At 35.0% G+C, this 24209-nt stretch overlaps 1 protein-coding gene across 1 annotated transcript in view; it reads right to left on the minus strand.

The window, feature by feature from the left end:
- NUP205 (nucleoporin 205) overlaps positions 1-24209 on the minus strand; it is a 51323-nt gene that overhangs the window by 25105 nt on the left and 2009 nt on the right. Inside the window, exons 2-16 of the mRNA XM_085321377.1 lie at positions 20841-20983; positions 19690-19861; positions 18582-18726; positions 17438-17597; positions 15681-15909; positions 14046-14210; positions 13118-13293; positions 9880-9996; positions 8284-8421; positions 6952-7102; positions 6028-6233; positions 4392-4574; positions 3127-3177; positions 2266-2475; positions 1359-1458 (exon numbers count right to left, since the gene is read on the minus strand). Of these exons, the coding sequence (XP_085177503.1) occupies positions 1359-1458; positions 2266-2475; positions 3127-3177; positions 4392-4574; positions 6028-6233; positions 6952-7102; positions 8284-8421; positions 9880-9996; positions 13118-13293; positions 14046-14210; positions 15681-15909; positions 17438-17597; positions 18582-18726; positions 19690-19861; positions 20841-20983 (2346 nt within the window). The remainder of the gene's footprint in view (positions 1-1358; positions 1459-2265; positions 2476-3126; positions 3178-4391; positions 4575-6027; positions 6234-6951; positions 7103-8283; positions 8422-9879; positions 9997-13117; positions 13294-14045; positions 14211-15680; positions 15910-17437; positions 17598-18581; positions 18727-19689; positions 19862-20840; positions 20984-24209) is intronic.

Raw genomic sequence — 24209 nt, forward strand, 5'->3', positions numbered from 1 at the left:
AACCATATTTGAGCTACATTAAATGGTTTTGCAAGAATAAGAAGTAACTTAAAAGTTACATCCTCCAAAACATATGTGAAGACTCCATATAAATGAAGAAGTATTTCCAGCAATCAAAGCTGGGAAGTTCCACTGAGACACTGCTGCTCACAGTGTACAGAAATTTTCATTTCTATTGCAATGTCCTAGGCAAAAATGAAACTATCAGACTGAAATTCAAAGACCATGGTCAAGATTAACGTTTCTGGTTTATCTAGTCTTTTGGTAAACTATSGTGGATAAAAAGAGGCTAACAGTCAGAATAATTTTTTAACATGCAAATGAKAATCAGAATGGGGGGAGGGGAAGGGGGTTTGCATCAGAGACACCTTACTCAACTTCCTTCCCTCTCTCTTTCTCCTCCTATTCATTCTCTGCTTGTGCTGCCCCCTCACACATGCCAGACCAGGTCATGCAACTGTGGGGCTACACAGCATATCAGTTTAAGAAATGTATCTAGTCAAAAAGATTGGTTTTAACCCACTTCTCCAATCTATGCAAACCAAAAACAATCCTGCAAGCTGAAGGATCTGGTGAGCACAGGAATCAGCTACTAGAAATGACTCGAGTCAGTTTAACTGTCCCAAAAAAACATTTGTCGAAGTACAGGCATAGGGACCTTCCAGACTGAGCCAAGCTTACTGGAGAGGTATGATTTTAAGTGGCTGTTCACTTAAGAAGTGGTTCTAATGGCTATCTAATGCTATAGTATATCAATAAGCATCAGATTTGCATCCACTTTTAAGAAGAAATTTCACACTAATGGAAAAAAAATGTGCAGCACAAGTGGAATTCATATGAGCCTTAAATTCCCTATAGTGAGGCAACTGCCATCTACTTCGGCCTTTCAAGGAACAGTTGCCTAGAACCGAACGTCTTCAAAACCATAATTCTACTGCTACTAACTGCTCCAGTTTGGATGAGTTACATTAATATTAGAGGATATATCAAATGCACTATTATCTGTAAGCTAGCCCTGTGAATATAGTGGTGATTCAGATACAGATCAAAGAAACCCAGAGGAATAAGTCCAAGAACAAAACTAAGTGTCAAATGATGCTTTTTAAGTAAACTTGCAGTACAAGGTGTGTGTGTTGGGGGGAGGCATTCACCCAGCAGAGCTAGAAAAGTAGGAAATAGTTTATATGAAGCGCTACTGACTCAGCAGCATGACTCCCTATAGTATATGGTCATTTCCTGAATGTCTTCCTATCTAAGAGTCTAAGCTTTTCATCAGCTTACTTAAAATATTTACAAGATCACAAGAGCAAAGCAAGYCATGATTTTTTTGTTTTCAGTGAACAAATGAACAAGTTAACCTTGCAACTCCACATATTGGTCCACAAAGTCTTCAAGCTGAGGTTCATAATCTCGCAGCAATTTGTAAAATACTTCCAGAACTGCCTCAGCTACTTCCCACTGTAGATAATCACAATAAACAAACAAACAAACAAATGAAAATAAAYATCACATGCAGAATATGATGGATACTTCAACAAAAAAGACCAAGATGACACAGAATACAATGAACAGTGCAATAATGTACTGGGTAAGAGATGTGGAATGACTGCCTAATTATAAAACACAATCCCACATCAGTAATTTGCCATGTCAAATAATGTGAACTGTCAAGCTTCATTTCTGAAATAAAATGGAATACTAAACAGAATAATTGCCTGTTTTATGCTGTTTTATAATATACATATTAATATATTAAGGACCACATGCAATACAGTCTTTAATAAGTGTAAAATTAATAGTTTGCAGGATMAGTTTAGCATGAGCTTTCATCCAAAAGCACTATAAAGCAAACTGAAATTCCTTGGTTCAGTAAGTCTGAAATACGCTGTAAAGTAAAAATATGAAAAGGACAAATCTGACTTGATGATTCAAGTATGAGATAGAGGTTCAGAAGTCATTAGCCAACTAGCTTGAATAACTCTTACCAGAGAATGCATAATCTAAAGATTCTTTTACAGACTTCCTATAAGTAGTTCATAGAGCCTGATGACCCATGAGTTAAAAATAAAACAAAAAAAAAAGAAGTCACCTGCTTGAAGAATCAAATCACCTTGAACTGCTCAAGGTTACCTCTGCTGCATCAAAATTAAGCTAGTGCACAGTTTTCAAACAATAGATCTAAGCCACAGAAGCAATGGCAAATCATTGGAACTTAGATATATGCCCATACATCCTAAAAGAACATTTTTCAAAAAAAAAAATTACTTTTTCAGCAGCTCTTCGGTAAGCTCTGGTGCGGAATCGAAGAAATACCGAGTCCCTGAGGAACTGCAGATAGGGATCAAAGCCTGGTGGGCGGAGACCTGCTCCCAAGTTAGAGGGGAATGAACTCTCCACTAGWGTGCTGATGAGTCGACAGAAGGCACGAGTTAAAGGATATTCCTCACATCGAGACTCAATCTCATTCAATTCAACCTTCCCGAGTGGGCGGAGAAAGTGAAAAGAGAAAAAAAAAATCAAAGACTTTGTGGAAGGAAGAAATACATGAGAACAAATAAGATACAGGCATCTTCTGTGAATTATTTATAGCACAGGCTTTGCTGCATTTTTGTCCACTGTATGCCACAAACAAAGCAAAAGCAGTGAAGCAACAGCATTGTCATTTTAGTTTAACAATGCACTGTTCATTCATTTCTGAGTTCCTAAAAAGTCTGCTTCAATGTTTAACTGAATTCTGTTTTTATTTACCACTTTTATTAAGCAGGTAGTGAGCTGTACCAAGACGTAACAAATACGACTTCTATTCAATATATACGTGCTGCTGCAGTCCAAGACAGCAATGATTATAAAGAGTGAAACAAAACACAAAACCTTAATAAAAAGCGTTCATAAGGAAATTGAAAGTCTAAACACTGCTCTGTTACTAGGAGGAAGCTGCATTAGATTCATAAATGGATAAAATTTACAGAAATTATAAGCAGACCTGAGAGTAACTTGAGAAGCAGAGAAAAGGTAACTCCTATTCCAAGGGTCTCCTGCGGACACAACAGCAGGTGCAGCCTCTCTATATTTTCCTCTGAACTGTATATGACCAGGGAGTCTACCGAGGGAAAGAGATACCCTTACCTCAACACCAATTGCTTGTCTTTGGCCTGGAGTTCTCACAGTTTGCAATAGCTTCAAAACAGAAGGAGAAAACACACAAACAATACATTTCACATAATCAAAGTGCATCTCCATCACTTCTATCAGAATTAAAAGGTAAACATCACTTTTTAGCTGTAAGAAGAGGTTTCCTAAATCCTCTTAAAAGCTGAAAAGTTAAGATGGATTATATATTGTACTTTATATCCTCAAAGATCTGCATCATGTTTATTGTTAAAATGAACAAAGATCAGAAATCCTTCCAGATTAATGATTTTCCTCTTACATTGGCTATGGGAAAGACATTTATCTTTTTATCTCTTACAACAGTATACTTTAAGGAATATCACAAACTATAAAGTAAAAAGTAGTGAGTGGTTAAAACACCACTATTTACATTATCGGGATCTTTTTATTAGTAATTAACAATAACCCAGCAGTTGTAGTTCAAGTGCCTCAAGTTATTCTGAATAAAAGAGAAAATAGTCTGAATCATAACATATACTAGAAAATAATTCCATTCCCTYATGATTTCTGAATTAACAATACAGAGGGCATTTTCATTTGATATTCATCTTCTTTAGGACTCTCATTTAAAATTTCTCTCCAGTATCAAGACAAAAGAAGGAAAAAAAACCTCATATTTTTAAAAGCTGGAGCTTTTACCATATATCTGTTGCTTACCATCTTAATCGAGAAAGCTGGCAACGTTTTTGCCAAAAATGCAGTTGCCAGCAACTGTATATTTGAACTTATAATGAACTTTTTCTTCTGCAAATTACATGCCTACAGCTTTCTCGACAGAGTTACTTCCTCTCATTAGCATCACTCACACTGGAAGAACATGATTACACAAAAAGTATAACAAAATTATTGAATGCGTGAAACACTTGTTATGGATGACAAATATCTTTTAAAAAAGTGCTGAACACACAGAACAGTCACTTAGAAAACCTATATTTATATAAACTAAGCATGGCTGATGAGCTCTTTGAGACACAAAAACATACTGCCATTTTAAAAATCGTTTCAAAATAAAAATTGCATTAACCAAGCAACATATACAATAATATTTCAACTTTAGTTAAAAAAAAATAAAAAAGCAGTGAAAATTGATATTCAACAATGGAAACAAGAACATTTTGGAGAAAAGACAATATATTATGCAAAAAAAATTTAGCTTTCAAATATAGTGACAATTTCAGGCTGAGATGCTATAGTTCTAGACATGGAAAATCCTAAAGTACCTGTGTGTATTCCAGGGATTGCCAGAGTGAAGCAGCTACCTCAGGAGATTTCCCAAAAGCAGTAAGAGTTTCCAATAGTTCCGCTTTCAGAACAGGAGGAATGTTGCACTGCAGAAGCCCCAGAATTACCACTACTGGGGTCCACTGAGGGTGCTCACAGAGAGCCAAGCGCGCGTTCTCACTCTGTAGCRTTCAACATAAAACAAAAGGTGCATTATTACTTTGAAAATTATTAATGTCTTGAAATCTGTAATTCACAATTCAGGATCAACAATGAGAATTTCTCCTACTTGAGAGTACACAAAACATTGGAAGAATGGTAGATCATTTCACAGCACAGTTTTAACGTTTAAACAAAAATCCAATTTAATGATTCAAAAGTACAAAAATTGTGCCTGAAATTATACAAAAATTGTGCCTATTCATAAAGAAAATTTGTGTGCATAATAAATTTCTCATAACAGTTCTAGTTGACCCGCATTCATAGACGTATTCCTAAACATGGTCAAGTGCTTACAATCTAGACAGCCTGTTCAAGCTTTGGTAGAGAGATTCTGTCAGTTTCGCTTACGAACCTAAAATTATATTTGGAGCTTAGATGGAATTGTTTAAGTTCAAAAGTAGGGTCATCACTAGTGTAAGCTCGTTTAAAACTTCCAAATGAACCACTGGACAAGAAAAAGCCTCTAGTCTCATCTAACGATAGTTCCCTGCATTCCTAGCACAAAATTAATTCCTTCCATGTTTTTGTTTCATGATGCCAAGGGATATGAGTTAAGAGTTATTTTCCGCATAATCCAATGCTAACATGGTAGTTTACAAAGTCACACTGTGAACTAGTCTGGTTTTAAGGGGAAAAAAAATCACTATCAAAAAAATGATAATTTCTAAAACGCCTCATCACTTCACTGATCTGTTCTACATTTGCAAAGGCCATCTGACTACATCACAGAACTTTTATGCCGGTACTTTTCAAACCTCTGAACTGTTAAACTGCAGGCTTTGGTGAGTAAATTGAAGAACATACTATTCAGAATTAGCAAGGTCTGTATTGCAGCTTTATTGTCTAGGAATTTCTCTTACACATAATTCCTGCTATACTTTTCCTTTTAGTTTGGGGACATTCTGAATCTAACTCTGGAGGCAAGTTTCACAGTTGGTCACTTTCCTTGCAAGTTCTCTGCCATTTCTCTTTAAATTCTGTTGTTATTTTTGCTTTTCCTAACTCATAATTAAATGCAAATGCCTTAAGCTCTCTACTCTATTGTAATTTCTTCTAAATATATCTCAGTTCTAAAAGACATCTCCACAACAGGCAAAGCAGCAGGAAAGCAGGAAAATCAGCAACAGTGAAAATGCAGGAAAAGGTTTCTTTTCTTCCTGATTCAGCCAGTGACTGTATTTTGGGCATGACAGCTATTCCTGTTGTTTTCTATGTGTCTGAACTTCACAAATAAATAAAATAAAATAACTTCAAATAAAATAACTGATAGGCAAATTTGCACTACATGCCTTTTTTAGTCAAGTGAACTTTACAGCTGAAGGACAAACATAAACGTAATGAAAAAGCTAGTTCGAATGCTGTTTTGCAGGAAAAGATGTATTAACAAAGAAAAACAAAGAAAAGGTTACCTACCCAATTTATTATAACAGTGGTGAGCTGTAAAAAGGCAATTAATCCATCCTGTTCTTTCTGTGTGATTCCTCGGAGAGGCAGGTGACGATACTGAACGCTGTCCGCACTTGGCAAGTCTTTCCTTAAGTGCTCATGATAGAGCATCAATGAGTGGAAGAAATGCTCCCACGAGACAGGACTGCCACCTGCTCCTTGGATGTTTTCYGCTAGAAAAACAACAAACAGATAACAAGATTTTTTTAATTCTTTCACTGGGTGATAAGCAGGCTGATTAAAGTTAAAACGCAAACTTCCCTATCCAGAGGAGAAAGTAGTTTGAAGCTAACCTACTGTTTCTGAATTTGGTGGTTCTAATTTTTGTAGAGACATGAAGATGCTAATACGAAAAGTCAATACAAAAAAGTTTACTATTTTATATATCAGAACATTTGTAGCACTAGTTACATCTTTAAAGTGTACTTATTTCATTTTGATCAATGCAAAACTAATGCAAAACCCAAGACAGATCAACATCTCTTACGTATCAAAATAGTAGTAACAGAACAAAGAGATGCTTCTGAAGAAACAAGCTCAGGAAAGATAACTATATCTACAATACACACAATTTTGAGACACGACCCATTTTTATACTTTACATTGAACAAAACTGATGTTTTGTATCTCATATTTCTTAAGAAATAGTTTTTTTAAAAAATACATTATTTGGTTATGCAAATTCCTTGCTAGAGTGCTCAGACATTTAATTACATAATCAGCCTTTTTATCCAGGTTATATTTCCAAGTGAAATCTTCCAATTTCATCTTCATCTCAATAATGTAGTGTTAAAAGTAAGAAGCCAAAATTCTTCTCACATGAATCTTTATACTTTTCTTACTTTATAAAGGAAAAGAGTTGAAGAAGAGTTGAAGCGTCACTTTTCTTACCATGACTACTGCCATTGACTTTTAGCAAACTAAAGCAGTAATGAGCACACTGAGGCCCACTAGCCAGTCCCCGCAGCATTTTCAAATATGGGATGTAAATTGTGGATGGAAGTAGATCTCCCATTTGCCTAACAAATTTTGACAAGACAACCTAGAAAACATAAAAATAGATGTTTTTAAAAATCTAGTCAATTTTAGGAAAACAACAGGCAAAGAAAAGTAGATTTTAATTTAATCATATATGGGTAGGGGGAGAAATCACAACTCAGAAAGTTGTAGATTGGYCTTTTCCATTTCACTTGTTGTTTGAAGAAGAACTAAACAAAATAAAATAACTCACACTATTGCAAAGAAACAATACTAATTGTCCACTTCAATATTTCTAGTGATAAAACTTACTTCAGTTCACAATTCTGTACAATGGAATTGTTAACACATCTCTGAGGTTTGGAGGAACTGAAATGAGTATGCATGTCACACCCCTACACAGTAATTCACAAATACAGTGGCTCCTCCCAGGGTGTGATTAAGAGGTCTCCAGATTGCACCAGACCCAAATTCACTTGTCTGTATTCTAGGTGGGTCTCAAGGTGTGTCCAGTTTATCCTGTGCTAGTTTTTGCCTAACACTGGATAATGCTTCAAAAAGCACTTGAAGCTTCTGTCAAGAAGGTTGACAGTATACCTCCTTATGAAGAGTTTTGAAACAACTGCTTTATCTCTTTGAATTGGTTTCTCATTCGAATTTTAAGTCTGACTTTCACGTGTTATAATCTTTGGCCTTTAAATAATTAAAATATTCTTGTAGATTTTTACCCATAAAAATACTGTATCTCTCTCTCAAATATGATTTTAGTATGATTTAAAAAGTTTACTCCTCACTTACATCAAAAAGGTATATAGCAGTCATCAGACAGAAAACACAGAATACTGTTAGCAGAATTCGTTGAGCAACTGTAACAATATCAGGCCTAAACGAGAGCTTAGGCTCTTTTATCACTAAGGTTATTGACAACCATGAATGACTGGCAGTAGCTCCTTTGCAGCAAGTAACAATGACGACAGTAGGCAGTACAAGACACGCTCAGGTAAGTCACTGGTAATACACGACAACATCTTGTTAGAGGGTAGCTCTAATAATGATACCAAAATTATACCAAACTTTGTCTTTAAAAATAAAACAAACATAAAATCACAACCAAACTCCCCAAACCGAAGAATCTGTTACTGCTTCAGGCTGCAATGTTTATGACTTGAAATTAAAGTTACTAGTAATTACTCAAGAAAATTAAATCTTTTATTTACAAATGGAAAATTGGAAAGTCTAGCTAACCTGGCGCTGAGGAGGTCGCTGATGAGCTACTCCAAGGTAGGACCCCATGATGGTAGATGTCTGCAAAGGCTCTGACGGACACCAATATTCCATGGCAAGTTCCAAATTAAAGGGATCTTTCCTATACAATTCTGCAATCTATTAGAGAAAGGAAGATGACAGAAAAATATCAGCTATGTAAAGAAGAAAAAACYACTTCAACAATGAACACTGCTTCTAGATTAGCTAAACATTTTGTAGGTGTAAAGCATCTCACAGCTGATGCTCCATTCCTTAAAACTTTTTGAAAATGACAACTTCTGTATAGCAACATCAGAACAAACGACAGGCAGAGAAAGTTCAAAATGCACACATAAATGAAACCTTCTAACTGCTATAGATAAAAGCATTGCTATCAAACAGTGGCATTTCTCCTTAAATAACCGTTTGAGTATCTTGCTATATTGACTAAAAACATATTAGCTAGTATCAGTATTAGAAATTTTACCTGTTATGTGAACATATAATTTCTCAGAATAAATGTCATTTATAGTTCTTCATTTAAGTTTACTATATACCTCTGAGCTATTGCAGTTTACTTAAAGCATTCCACTATAATCTTTTTAATGTCATATAACCTAATAGAATACCTTTGCAAAAGAGAAAAGTAAACCCTATAATTAAAACTGCACTTGTATATACACACGCTAATTATGGGGGAATAGATTTATGTTTTCAATTTACTAGTGACCAGAAAATACAAAATACACTAGTACAATATGCAAATCTGTTTTCTGATAAAGGCTCTTTTGGAAAGCACAGTTAATAATTAGTATTTAAATAAACATAAAGACTTTTCTTTGCGGGTAGAGGAGGGAGCAGGGCCTAAACAGAAAGACCCTTCTTATAAATGTAGCCAAAATTCTACAAAAAAAAAAAAAGTTAGAGAATTTGTTCGCATTTCCAACATCAGCCTTTTTAGGTCACCTTGCCTAGTGTACTCTACAAAAAGTATAAATAAGTCTTTCAAAATTCCATTTACAAATGTATCTTCAATTCTTAATAATTGCCAAAAGTAGAGGAAAAAGCCTAAAACCTAATTATGCTTTACCCACACTAAATACGTAGAAATTTTGAAGAGTGTTGCAGAAACATAAATATTGTGTAATCACTGAGGTCCAGATTTACAAAGGGGTTTTGAAATTCCATTCATTCAGTCAGATTACAAACTGTGATAGCCTATATTCTTAAAATTCTTATTTCTAAGTTATGTTAAAATAAGATGGTTTAAGACAAGACTATTACAGCTATAATTTAATTTTTAGATGTCTATTTTGTGAAATAATTTCAGCTCAATAATTTTTCAACATAAGAGCAGTCTAGTAGTTGCATACAGAACAAGAATGAACTGACATTTTATTAACATCAAAAGTCATACCAGTAAATTAATTCCTCTATATTAAAAGTTATAGAAGAAGTCTGTATTTAAGAAAAAAATCCATTTAATGAAAAAGGGCAAGACCCAGCACTGTATGTTATCATTCAAATATGGATCTTCTGATAAAGCAGGAAAGTCACAATCACTTTTTGCCAACATAATTTAAAAGCAGTGCTTACCAAAAGCATTAAATGTTCCAGATCTCTCCGAACGGAAATAGGTGGCTCATTACCCATCTGTATACTCATGTGGATCATGCGAGCATCTTCATCAGCACGATTTCTCAGCTGTTTCACCTACACGGTTTATGAAGTGGAGAAAAACACTGGTCTATATTTAGCTAACAATGGAACAAAACAAAAATATATTCAATCACTTCCTTACTTACCAAGGCCCTCAGTTCATAGCAAAAGCCGTGAATGGCTATCATAAGAGTTCCTCCCCACTGACTTCACTATTTCCTCTGGATTGGCCCCAAATGCTGCCTCCTATCCCTCTTTTTACTTTGAAAGCCAGAAAAGCTAGCTAGACTTTAAACAAACACATTAGATCAGTATCCACAGAGAGTAAAAAGAAACAGGGGAAACACTGTGGAATAATGTTTTTTGTATATAGACCTGTGGATTGCACCTTTAGAGGTATAGCTATTTAAGGCTACTTCTACTTATAGATACTTCTTTGTCTTTTAAAAAGTTTTGGAGTGATGTGACTACCTTGGTCTCAGGAAAGCTGCAATGAAAGTATTACAACATGTCAATAAATACAATAGCTAAACAGAGATGGAAGGGGAAGCGCAACTGCAACAGTAAACAGAAAATGTCCCTTAATCAGTCTCCTAGAATTCTGTGTATAAATAAATAAAGAAATATAGGCTAAACAAAAAACAGCTGACCTTTATATTTAAATGCCAAAAAGCCTTTGACAAAGCACCCCACAACAAGCTTAAAGAAAGTAAATGGCTGTGGGATGAAAAGCTAAGGGTTATTTTTACTTACTAAGCAGACATTGAGAAACAAGAAACAGAAATAAGCAACTGATTCAACATGCCAAGAACTAAAACATGGTGATGCGCAATAGAGACCAATCCCTGGTCTATAACGTATCTTACTCTGGAAAAACAGAATGAGCAGCAAAATAATTGTGAGTCATCAAAAAAAGTTAATTAAAAAAATGGAGAAAATTATGAAGAGGGTCAGAGCAAGCTAGCCAAAYTGGTACTCACAAAATATCAATACACAGACAAAAGTAAGTGCTGATGAATGAAGTAACACATATTATCTAAACTACTAATATTAATGATCGAGTCCTGAATGTAATGCAATTAATCAAAGGATTTACCCAAATCATCATTGACAAGCAGCRTAAGTGTCAAAACCATACAGTAGAGTTAAATAAAATACTGACTCACAGTTTTAAATAAAACTGAACAAAGGTTATATGTACATCAAAAAAACGAACAGGAAGGATCCTTCAAAGCAGACACTTTAATTACCTACCTAAAATTTTAGATTCAAAAAGAATAAGTTTAAAATAGAAAGAATAAGTTTAAAATAGAAAGAATTACAACATAATTAATTTCTGACCATATTGTACTGCTTAGAACAAAATCTTAGAAGGATTCATAAAAAGACTAGGCATTCAAACAGATAAAGAAAATATCCATATTCATGCTTTTGACATAGTTCAGCACATAAGGCAAGCACTAAGTAACAGCAGCTGGACAAAAAATTCCCTCTTAGGGATATATCCTAATTATCTACTAACGAAATCTTTTCTCTCCAGACAACTGGTACTGGCATCTGCTGAACAGGAAAGCAAAAGTCCACTGGCTTTTTATTTTTTTTTTTAATACATCCTGTATTACAAAATTCTGTTTATAATGTAAATCTCTCTTCATCTTTGGGTATTAGCTATAATCAACTGCAGAACTGAACCAAACCGAAAAGAAAGAAAGAAAAAAAAAAAGAAATGGGAGGGAAACATACTTCCCAGAGAAAAAGCCTCTAATTCCATAATGTCATGATGAAAAAGAGATGTACCAACAAACAGACAAACAYCCTTGGGATTTTCAGGCAGCTGGTGCAATTCTGTGGGATACCTGAGATACAGGGTGAAATCTGCTCCAAATCTAACACGGCAACAACCTCTACCTGGGTTAGTCTCCATCTCTTCTGCCTTCACCCCAAAATCCACCTTAGAAGTGTTTCATAAAACCCAGTATCGTTACAGTGATATTTCACTTTGGTAAAGAAATGCTATCCAATGAAGAACTACTGCATTAAAAGTTCCTAGTTCTAAACCTGTTTGCACTTGATTAAGGGACTTCTTAAAATATACCTCATTCCAAAGAGATGCTTTGTCTGTATTACAGAAAACACCAYTACATGCAGCCTTCAAAGGAAGTCCAAAGTCTTTCATACTCTGTTAAGTGTTACATATAGGCAGCCATTGCAGTAGAAATACATTGGAAAAGTTCTAATTCATAAGAACTTGCCAGAACTGAACTTATACTTGTTCTGTGGACATATTAGGGGTTAAAAAGCTTTAATTTAGAAAACAACATGCAAGACCAACATATTATAAATAAGTTAGTATTAAAAATAAAAGGCTGTCTACAACATGTTTGTATATGCCCTCAGAAAGATTCTTAAGGCTCAGAAAATGTTTTTCCTGCAAACATTGTTCTCCTTCTGCCAGTTCACACTGAATAAAAAAAAATTATATTCTTTTGCACATTGAAAAAAGTGATTAAACAGCTCAGATTACAGTTCAACACAATAAATTTCACAAAACAGTACCCCATCTATTAAATAAAAGTATTTTCATAGAACTATAATTTTCAATGCATGGAGACAAGGCCTTGCACAAGTGAAACTTCTGCAACTGCTTCAAACATTTTTTTTCTTTTGCAGTACTTTCGCTGTTCTAGTGAAAAGCACAGCTCATTTTACCAGCATCTTAAACCACCGAAGAAAAAGCAGAATCCCTTCCCTTAAATATGCAAAAGATTAGTTTTTAAAAAAAGACAAAAAGCCAGTGAATTTAGATTATGCTAGAGTCTGTAACAAAGAGGGAAAAAAAATCAGAAAAAAACAAACCCATACATTGCATCACCATCAACACGAGAATGCACGTAAATTTTAAGCATCTGAAACAAAACCAAGACAATACTATCACAAAACCTTCCTTTGCAAATCTCACTACGCTGAAGTAGATTTTGATTTTTAGAACACTTCACTGTGGAAAACAAACTCCAAACTGTATCAGTTCCRTAACTGAATAAGTTTCTAAACTTCAGCATCTCAAATCTCTAGTTCAGGGTGATATCTGCACCTACATTATTAGCTGTCCTAATTTCACACATCTGGAAAAGATACTCAAATTTCTCAAGTAGTGCTATTCACATAATCAACTTACTTTCATTGGCATAAGTGCTAGGAAGTCTGTGACCAGGTTATGAATTTTGCGAATGTAAAATTCCTCCTGGTAGAAATTTTCTGACCCCACCACAGATTCAATCAGGAAAAGAAAGACATTATCAGCAACTGCTAGCTCTGCCATCGCCTCATCTGCCTCGGTGAATTCTGCAAGAGCTAGAAAACAAAGATGGAGATAAAAAATTCTGAATTACTTCATGTGTTTCAAAATACCTGGCTARCTTGCAAATTGACAGGCTTCTATCAACTATGTTTCTTCCACTACACAGAAGAACACCCAACTAGAAAAGACATGTTAACACAGGGTGATGGTCTGGACTTTCCTATTTAGTCAGAGTTAAAGTGCATAAACAATTTATCTGATCAAATCTAAGGTTGTRAACTAAGAATCATAAACTAATCTTAATTAGAAAAGTTATGAGGTCTATACGATCCTTTGAAAGATATTTTGGAGTAGGCTCAATTCTGACCTGAGAAGTTTGAAAAATACAAAGGAAGAAAGCAAATAGATTCGCCCTCTCAATATACTGTAGCTTAACTGTTGCAGAGGCAAAAAGTCATAAACACAAAGCTCCTCTTAATTTAAGCCTTCAAATGATATTAAAGCTGCTAAAATACCATTTTCACATTTTTCAATACAACATTCAAATCTCTTTCACTTCAAGAAAACACTGTGCAGGATTAACGTCTACAAACAGTAAATATTTCTAAGTCTGTGCACATTTCATGGCAATTCAATTCTCAATAACAAAACGCACATACTGAGAAAGCTTTAAAGAARTTTGTCAGCAGCACTTTTATCATAAAGGTAGTTACTAATGCTTCGGAAAGCCAATAGATACTTTGACTTACAGCACTTGCAAGCTCTGAATACTAAACTGCAGCAACTACRCTTTAGGGTAATTTACCTGTCACATCAGATAATTGGGATATTCCTCGTAATGCCAGCGCCCAGGCTAATCTAACAGTCGCTTGCAGTCCTGGTAGTTTCCATGACTGAGATTCCTGAAGGCGAGTGTGTATTGTTGCTATATACTGTCTCTCTGCTAGTAGAGGGAGCCAGTGCATCAGATCTTAAAAAACAACAGAAATCCAACACCAACACCCAGTAAATAAATGTGAAAACAAATACACAAAATCCTAGTCCAAAACACAGAAGTTATTTCACCCAGAATAGCTATTTTTTAAGCTTTCTGCTGCCCTTTAATCAGATGATTCATTCCAATGTCCTAATGGCAAACAACTAGTTTCATAGATGAATGTAAGTTATCTGTAACTTACCAGAATTCATTCATAAAGCAGCAATAATAAAGAGTATACTAAAATTTCTGGACACATGTAACAGCTTTCAGATTAAGACAGTTAAATTCAGTTATCAACAAGCAGATGGACTCAGATGTCTACGCTTCATGAGGAACTGGATTGTTCTAGGGACTATACCAGAAATTTAAATCTTTCTACCTACTTTATGTAGGTACATCTGCACACAGGCACCTAAATATRCATGAGTTGATCTGTAAGCAGAACATCACTGGAAGTAAAAAAATTAACTTTGCACTTCAAAATATGAAACTCTAATCATTGGATCTCCTTGTCTCACAACTTGTTGCAAGGTTTTCTTACTTAAACTAGCTACTCTAGAGAAAGTTTCAGAATTCCTGTTCAGTCTACAAAGAAAGTTAAACACTTGCAATTTCAGTGAACTGTAGTCACATGCAGAGCAACAGCACAAACACATAATTATTCAAACTCTTGATTTTTTTTAATTAAAAGAAAAATGCAGAACACTTATATTCTTGACAAACAACAATTTAAAATGTTTTCTGACCTGCTTTTTTATGTGAGACATTTTGTACCCGATATTTTTTAGCAAGGCAAAGGAGAGGGGCTAAGGCAGAGCTAATGGCAGTTGGGCASAAAGTTAGCTGGGAGAGAAAGAATGAAAAGGAAACTTCAGCACTTGCAGCAAGGCTAGAGAGCTGGTAAATAAGACCTGTCTGGAAACTAGAAACTACAGCACAATACCTGATTTTGTAGCAAAGTATAGTGTGTTGCTAAAGTGCCCTATCAGGAATGCCAGGATATGCCAGACTGTATGAAGAATTTACTGAAGCCTATGTATTTAGTTGCAAAACCTATTACACATTTTGACATGTAGCAACTTAGTTCCCCTTGTCAAGTTAAAAAMAACAACAACAACAACATTGCATGTAAGGCAGAATCAAAGCTCAACAGTTCCTGAAGGACAGTTATGTATTTAGGCACTCTCTCTCTCCCCCAGCAAATTAACYTGAGGCCACATACTGTATTTTGCATCTATTGTCATAGTATTCACGTGTAAACTTTATTCAGATTGATACTGAAACAATTCTGCTCCTCTGCAAAAGGTAACTGTTGCTTAACACATAAATTCTAGGAAGGTGTTATGCTTTACTATAATAAACTCCAATAAAAAAATCTAKTTTTTTGTAGCAGTAGCAAAATTAGTTAAATAACAATTTATCTGCATGATGTAACCTCCTTGGGAAACTTGCCAGCATTACCTTCACGATCCTCTGTGCCTTGTTCTAGAAAGCTGACATCAAAGCAGTAAAGTAGAGCCATGAGAAGAGACAAGTTCACACCATCCAATGAGCCGTCAGCTTCCACTGTTACTTTCTCCAGGTAACTTATGAGGATTAGAGTATCATCCTTACTCAGTGGTGACTGGCAGGTCCAGACAAAGAGACTTTCAGCCAAAGACTGGCGGCACTCTTTGATGAGGTCAGAAACCTTAAAAAAACAGATGATTTTCATTTTGTTATTTGGCAAGATATTGCATGCTGTGGCAAATTAAGTACATAACCCTCAAAAATAATCAGTTTGTCTTTTCCTAACAGTTATACTGAAATCACTTGTCTTCAAGCAAAGATGAACGTTTCATTTGTTAACTCTGTTTCTTCTTCCAGACTGGGTTTCAACCACTTTTTTAGTCTCCTGAAAACAGTAAAAGCTCAAGTACAGAATCTCTTTAAAAAAAGTCATTAAAATGGCCTTTCATAGTCATCTTTAGAAAATGTTATTTTATTTAACTGAATTATTAGTTTCTAATTAAATTCTCGATCTCTACTCATTGTGTCTGCTTAAATAAAAATAAAATGGTATCAGCATTCTATTTCCATTAAAATTATATGCACAGTGATAAAGGGAAAAGTGCTTCAATGTTCAGCACAGCAACAGATTTGTGCATGAACTCCAGCAGAATAATCACAGAATCGGTAAGGCTGGAAGGGACCTCTGGAGATCATCTAGTCCAACCTCCCTGCTAAAGCAGGGTCACCTAGAGCATGTTAGACAKGGTTGCATCCAGGTAGGCTTTGAATATCTCCAGAGAAGGAGACTCCACAGCCTCTCTGGGCAACCTGTTACAGTGCTGATGAATAACAGTTCTAATGAATACTGAGGGGGCTTCTGAATATGACAGTCAACCTAAAAGGAGAAAAAAAAAATCCTCTAACATTAAGCGCTAAATGAATTTTAAGGCACATGAAATGGATATTTTTTGCACGGTTTTTAGAGTAATAGCAAAAATTTTAAACTAGCTCCTTATCTGGGGGAAAACAAACTGGCCAATTACATCCCATAATATTTTTTAGAACTCTAACACAATCAGAAGAAAGCTCAGAAATTAAAATACTATTGTTTAAAATCTTCCTACTACTGATATATTCTGCAGTTAGTCCCAGTCAGCGTCAAGGAGTATAGAAATGAGAACTTATTCTCAAGTAATTCTCACTGCTCACTATTAGAGATTCTTCTGGTCATAATAACAAAATTGGATTACTGAAAAAAATAAATCATTTACCTGTCTGGAGTTGGTTTCATCCTATTTTGATCATTTTTTAATTTTAATTTTCTATTTTTATTCCAAGGGTGTTAGTAATGGTAGTGCTGGGAGTGTATGATTTAATTTATAGCATTTAGAATAAAATTGGAAAAGAAAAAGTGCACTATATATTAACATTAGATTTGCTTTCTTACTGTCCTTGATTATACTTCCTTATTAAAGACAGAGTATGTCCTGGTATTATGGAGCAGCAGAAAACAGAAAAAGCTTATAGTAATCTGAATCCCACATTGGTGAAGTACAACCTGCAGAGCAGTTACCATTACGCCTCAGACAGTAACAGAGCTTGCAAAGGTAGAAAATAGAAACTAGAAAGAAAAAAAAAGTAGGTTACCMCATATCTCTTAATAGTATAACTATATTTTAATCTTTGCAGTGATTTGGAAGATTGTTCATACCCATTGCCTCCATTACCTCTTTGCGATGTTTCTCACTGCCCAGCCCTCGCTCTCTCTGGAGTTTATCAAATTCATTGTTCAAATCAATATGAGACACAAGCGTGAGGATCTTCTGAGTCAAGCCCTGCTCCATTAGGTCATCTGTAAAGCGTGTCGTCATAGTCATCAACTCTTGACTATAATGGAGAGAAAATAAATTTAACAATTAATCAAACTATTTCCAGTCACAGAGGAAGAAGTCTAAAATAATGAATCCCATAAAATTTATCTGCTAACTACTAGAAAATGAATAATTACATCATGAATAATTTCATCATGCACAAAAAGCAACTAAATATGCATCACAAATCAGTATACAGTTCTCTCTCAAAACATTATGCTGAATGGATACAAAGTTCTTGAGAARCACGAGTTTCAAGAACATGGAAAATGAGGAGAGTACAACATGGTTAGTTAAGATTTCTATAAAAGGACAAAAGTATTATACRTAAGATGCACGTAACTCATTTGCTCACAGCCTACAGATGCCTCTTTCTCACTAACAGACATTTGCACCATTACATTTATCCTACTGGAGTGGCAGAACTAGCTCTAAAGTGATCACTTTGGTTATGCTACAGAATTTACATGTATATTGTAATACTCACTGTAACATCTTTTCCTAGTCAAGCAGTCACATTAGAAGCGAGCAGTGGGTACTTTTTTCTTTTTATAGTCAAAAAAAGTCACATATGCATATTATGTTCTCCAGTAAATAGTGCATCCATTTTAAGCAAACGCAGGAAAACAACCCTCTGTTCTGCTATACAAAGGTAGTGACAACACAGTAGAGGCAGCAACCCAGTCTCTGAATTACTAAGTAACCAGTACTATTTAGAGCTACATTGACTGGAAGGATATCTGAAGAAAGACAGAGCCAAAAAGTGAAGAAGTATAAATGAATTGAAAATAAAACAAATGCCCCTATAAACCATTAAAAATACATGTAAGATAAAGAAGAATATTATGTTAAAAATAAAAAGGAAACACAAAAGCAGCCAGCAGGAGGTTATCAGGAAACAAGCAAATTTGAGAATATTTTGATTCCCTCAAGTCTTATCAGTCCTAAAAGCAGTCAGAACAGACAGCTCTTTAATGTATCAGCTCACTTTAATACAGACCTGAGTTCCAGTGTCCATGTCTTGCCTTGGCGTGACTGGATTAGGGTTCGCAGTGAATTGGCTATACATCTTTTTCCATCCCAGTACAAGAGAACAGCCACTAGACCTCTTGTAAGGCCAGGAAAATGAGGTTGCTGGTGCTCTCCTATTGAATGAAAATACACAGAATGGTCACCAAAATTTGAAGGCATACATTGATTGTATTTTTATATTTCTAATAAAAATATAAAAATTGCATTCAAAGCTACTGTGATTATTTACCATCACTTTGATTTGTTTTGGGCACTTAGGAGAAATCACAGATGTTTTGGGTGCTTTAATCATTAAAACTTGTATTTGACTACTAGAAACATCCACAAATTTAAAAGAAACAGAGGTGCAAGTCCGTAAATATCCTAGTCCAAACGGTATCTGTATATTGATATTTACTCATCTTAACAATCAGTTCAAGTTGACTATCAGCAAAGTATCTTTTCTTCATATAAAACGTATATTTCTGTTTGAATTTACACTGGAAATTCAAGCTCAAAACAGAAATTGAGGTTGACTTCAAGATGGCTTTTCAAAGGTGACAATAAGTAAGTTATCTCCATCATGAACTAAAAAACAAAAAAGACAAAAAGTAGCTAATAATGATTACTAATTGATCAAATTTAATAACACTGAAATCACTTTTCTACACACAAAGCACGTGTCACTTTCCAGATTTCTTATGGATCAGTTTTCAGATTTTGATACAAATACGGTTGGTTTTGCAAAACCAACATCTATTACACTGCTTTATGGAGAAACTAATACRCAATTATTTTTAAACTATTCTTAAATTCAGTGATATTTAGAGAAGGTAAATCATAAGAGAAAATGACCCTCAAATTATTCTCCTCTTTGCATTGGATGAATAAAATATGAACATAAAGGTTCAGATCAGTGTTTTTGTATTAAATGATAGCATCTGTAGATTTCTTTTTAAGAACATTCTACACATTAGGAAACTAAGGCCYTGACTGAATCATAAATTCATGCAGTTACCCTACTTAAACATATGGATAACATAAGTAAGAAGGCTCTTTATAAGCTGCATTTCTCCATCCCTATTTTCCCTTCTCACCAGCTAGAAGGAGCTCAACAGCTGCCAGTTCTCCAATATCAAAGAGGTCACTGAGGATAAAGGCTTCTCTGATGAGTTGCTCTGGCAAAAGCCTGGTTCCCTGCTGACCTTGGATAGCAACCCCCTCTGTACTTGCTTTTTGAATTTTCTCATGCTGCTGAACATTCTTTGGCTGCAAGAGAAACAAGCATCACAAGTTATTCAGAATGGCATGATCAAACACTGACTAAAGCTTTAGGCATTAATCCTTCCTCACAAATGCAATTCTGACAGGTTAAGTTGTCGTCATAAAAACAAAGCCAGTGTTTTTAAAAGCTTCATACTTGCACAGCAATACTGTTGTGATAATGTCCCAAAAGTCATCTTATGCAATCAGTGCCAACATTTAGTTTACTCAGCATAAGAATGATGGAAAGTAAATTTTGGTACAATTATCAACAGGAATTGGTACCATTCAGTGAACGACATCCCAAATCTTGATCAGAAACTGYTGCATTATTTACATTCCAAAGCACCACTTTCTGCATCGTTCTTTCTTCCATGCAACTCAAATGTTAAAACACACAGATAAAAATCTATACCTGATTGTTAAATCTACTGACTTACCAGTCTTAAAAATAATACACTATTTCAAAAGTCACACCACAAACAGGACACATTATACTTCTAATTGTTACTCTGTGATCCATCAGTCAAGAACCAATGAATTTTTCCAAATCATCTCACATTTCTAACAGGACATCTTGCATGTTTTGTACATCACGTGTTCACCTACTCTGTGTACTGGTTAAACTAACTGAAGCATGAGCGTGTGCATGAATCAAACCAGTAGAAATAGTTTTGTCCTCCTTTTCAGATACATAAAAGTAGTAGTGAAAAAAGCTAGTACTTGACTGATGGATCATCAGATACTTTTACTATTTTTTTAAAAATAGCATTAAAATAATCAGAAAAAAATATATTTTAAAATACATATGTTATGCACAAGGTATTTTTCAAGCTATCTTTGTTCTTATAGCAGAAAAAGACTGCAACTATTTGTGTCATCTACTGTAAAAACGTAGAATGAAAAGAACTGTCAGTGTCTAAATACAAGACAAAGCAAATCATAACTCTGCAATTATTTCCACAAGAGAGCATTAGTTCAGTACCGGATTTCTGAAGAGCGAAATGAARTCAGATTTGTGCTTCTTTAAAACCTGATCAAGGCGATGAATGGCTTCAGGTTGCCTCTTCCAAATGGCATTCATCACTGTCTGCCATATGTCTTTATATGGACCCCACAAACTGGCAGCTAAAAGAAGACGTAAGACATGTATTTACAATGGGAGAAGGAAAGAAAAGCAATTCTTCATGCAGTATTTTCAAAAAGTAGATTTTTTAAATTTACTGTTTAGTCTCAGCTTGATRTTATAGACAGTTATGCACATGAAGCAAGGCATATTTTCCCTTTTTAAAGCACAAAGATTAGAACAATGGTTTGATTATTTTGGCTGATGATAAAACATTTGAGGAATTAGAGAAGCAGAAAGGGAGATGCATGCAGGTAAGTTCTGGGGCTCTATGAAGRTATTTGATACAATCTCTGGGTGTAACCTTGTATCCTTTTACATATATATTAAAAAGACTTAAAAAAATTCCACTCACTTCAGTAAGACTAAAAGAATAACTAAGAACTGGACAGAAGACCTTGAACCTGAACAAAATGAGGTCGAGAAGACTTCCCTCTTTCTATTTTTGACAGAAAGACCAAAACAAACAAACAAAAATACATCATACATGGGGGAATAAAATGAACAACAGTGCTCCCAAAATCTACTGCATCATTGTATCAGATGGTGCAGAATAAATATAGTAAAAATAAAAATCATAAACTTAAAGGCAATGTATCAGGAACCAAATTCACAACCCTAGACATTTCTTTCACGTTTACTTATTTTTCTTATTTTAGTTAAAAAAAAAAAGAAAAAAAAGTACTTTGGACCCATAACCCATATTTATTGATAACATTCTGCACAAGAGGAGAGTAAGAATTACTGCAAGAAGGTGGGAAAATGCTGTAATTCTGAGTATTCATGAAAGTGTAGGCTTTGAGTGCCCATATTTTATATGTAAATCTGTAGTACTAGATAGCACGTTCATTTTCCACAACAATAAGAAAATGAGTATAAAGATATGAATTTGCTTTACTAGAAACAGACAGATCAACACAAATAGTTAAGTATGTTGAAAAGACATCGGGTTATTTCTGGAAGCTAGCAAGCATAACTTCCATTATTATTTAAGACAAATCTGTCTTAATATTCAAGAAATATGATTTCTACTCCTCTGGTTAACACTGCTTCCTCTGCATACTTTAGCTGAATTATCTCTGTATTGCTAGAAACTGTATCATTCAAAACCAAAAGTCTGTAGCATACTAAAAATGTCCTTATTTGCATTAGGTCTCATGAAAATAGTGTGCCAAACCAGTCCTGAGACTTCTGCTATTTTTCTTGTCTAAACTGAAAACTTTACAGATGGAAAATTACTTTTACCACTAGTATTAATGTCCTAATTTTAAAAAATCCTCAAAATTATCAGGCCTCCATTAAACATAAGTATGAAAGTGTTTCCCTAGGTAGATGTCACTTGTATTCATGAAAGTTTCAGATTCCACACACCGCAAGTCAATGCTAATTTATTATCAATTGTACCCAGTTTGCCTGCAGGTTACCACATATGAATCAGTGCCTGATTATAGTTTCAAGTATTACAGAGCATCAACTGAGATGGTCCCTGATCAAAAAACATTATAAACCAGGGGCATTTTTCTATGCTACAATTTCTGTAGTGGAGAAGCTACTTTAGGAGGTGCTGCTCTCCTTCATTCAGAGCCACTCATTCCTGTACCTATGCATGACTGCTTCCCTGCTTATATACACGCAACTCTTTGTTGGACTGCCCTTTAAGTCACGCTAGTTAAATGATCTAGGTTAAGAGAGTGATTCAAGGAAAATTAAAAAAATCTTTTTTTTTTAAAAAAAAAGCAACATTTTCCAGAGTTTTTCCTTCTTCGTTTCTAAAATTAGATCATTTCATTAATACAGTTTACAAAGTTACCCTGCTAACTAATGCAGGAATACAACCRAAAGAACAATACACTCAAGCACAGAGGGCAAGAACAAGAGGTCATGGACAGGCAGAAACTCTGAAACCAGCTTTGCTGCCGAAGAAATAATAAAACAGAACTATGCCTTACAGGTTAGCCTATAAGCAAAAATACTAGCATTTCATATGAAACTGGCTTATCCCCCTCTTTTTTTTTACAGTTAAAATCATATTATAAAATCAAGTACAAAGGCAATATTTTAACTTTTTGTATTTTGTCAAGGCCAGCTCTAATCCTTGAGGCAATCTGGCTTAGATGCATCAAAAGAAAAACCTAACCATGCCTTGTCTTGACCAGGCTGTTTATGTTAAGATAGCAAGTAAAMGGTCGCTATTTTGATAGGAAGATGCTCATTTTCTCTCTCTCCTTTTTTTTCTTTCTTTTTTTAATGATGACAATGACAAAGATAACATCTCAAAGTCAAAACAATCTAAAATGCTTCACAGATGCCCTTAATACTAGGGGCAGTGTAAGTCAGGTACAAGTGAGCAAACTTTGCATGGAGGCAAGGAGAGGTCTTGCAGAGTGCGACTCCTAGTTTCAGTCAGTTTTACAATTACCTAAGGAACTTTGGAAGCAGTAACAAATTCAGCAGAACTTTTGTCAGTTTTGTTCTGTTGCAAAAGAAGGAAGAAATCAAGTAAAATAGGATTAAAAACAAAACAAAAATCCCTCCCACTACAAACTCAGCACCAACAAAACTAGTATCTCACATGCTGGCATTTACTATACCATAAGCTCTGCCAGTGGAGTTGTATCTGGGAGGAGAGTCTGCAAAAAAGAAAGATCTTTGTCCTTTTTAAATAGCATTTTAATCATATAATGTTACCCCTGCCTAGATAAATTCATTAAAGATAGCTACTACTAGACAAACAATTTCATACTCCAGACTGTAGCTGGTTCTCCCACTTCAACCTCAGAGTTCAGAGATTTCCTTCTACACTAGTCTTTTCCAACCATCACTCCTATTAGACTAGATAGGACAACGAACCCTAGCAGCAAACCACACTACCTGCCAAAAGCTGTTCAACTATTTCCGTGTCACACCAGCTTTCATTTTTGTGCCTACAATATAACCACTCTGCACTAGCCCAAATACTTGYACTATCATGCACCAGAACAAATTAAGGATCAAGTCTAACTGAAAATTAATCCAGGAAAGAGTTTATTTTCAGCAGAATTACATCTCCAATCTGGTTTGTACTGTGATGGCACATACTACTATGCTACCACAAGGTCGGAATATTGTGGAGAAAGGAACAAGCAACTGGAGATGAAAAAATGCTTCTTTCAGCAACCATACTGGCTTTTGCCACTTAGGATGTTTGAATGATTACAGTTTTAAAAGGACTGACCATCCCATCAGTGA

Source organism: Rhea americana, unplaced genomic scaffold, assembly GCF_003343005.1.
Source record: "Rhea americana isolate MKP2758 unplaced genomic scaffold, rheAme1 scaffold_69, whole genome shotgun sequence".
Lineage (NCBI taxonomy): Eukaryota > Metazoa > Chordata > Aves > Rheiformes > Rheidae > Rhea > Rhea americana.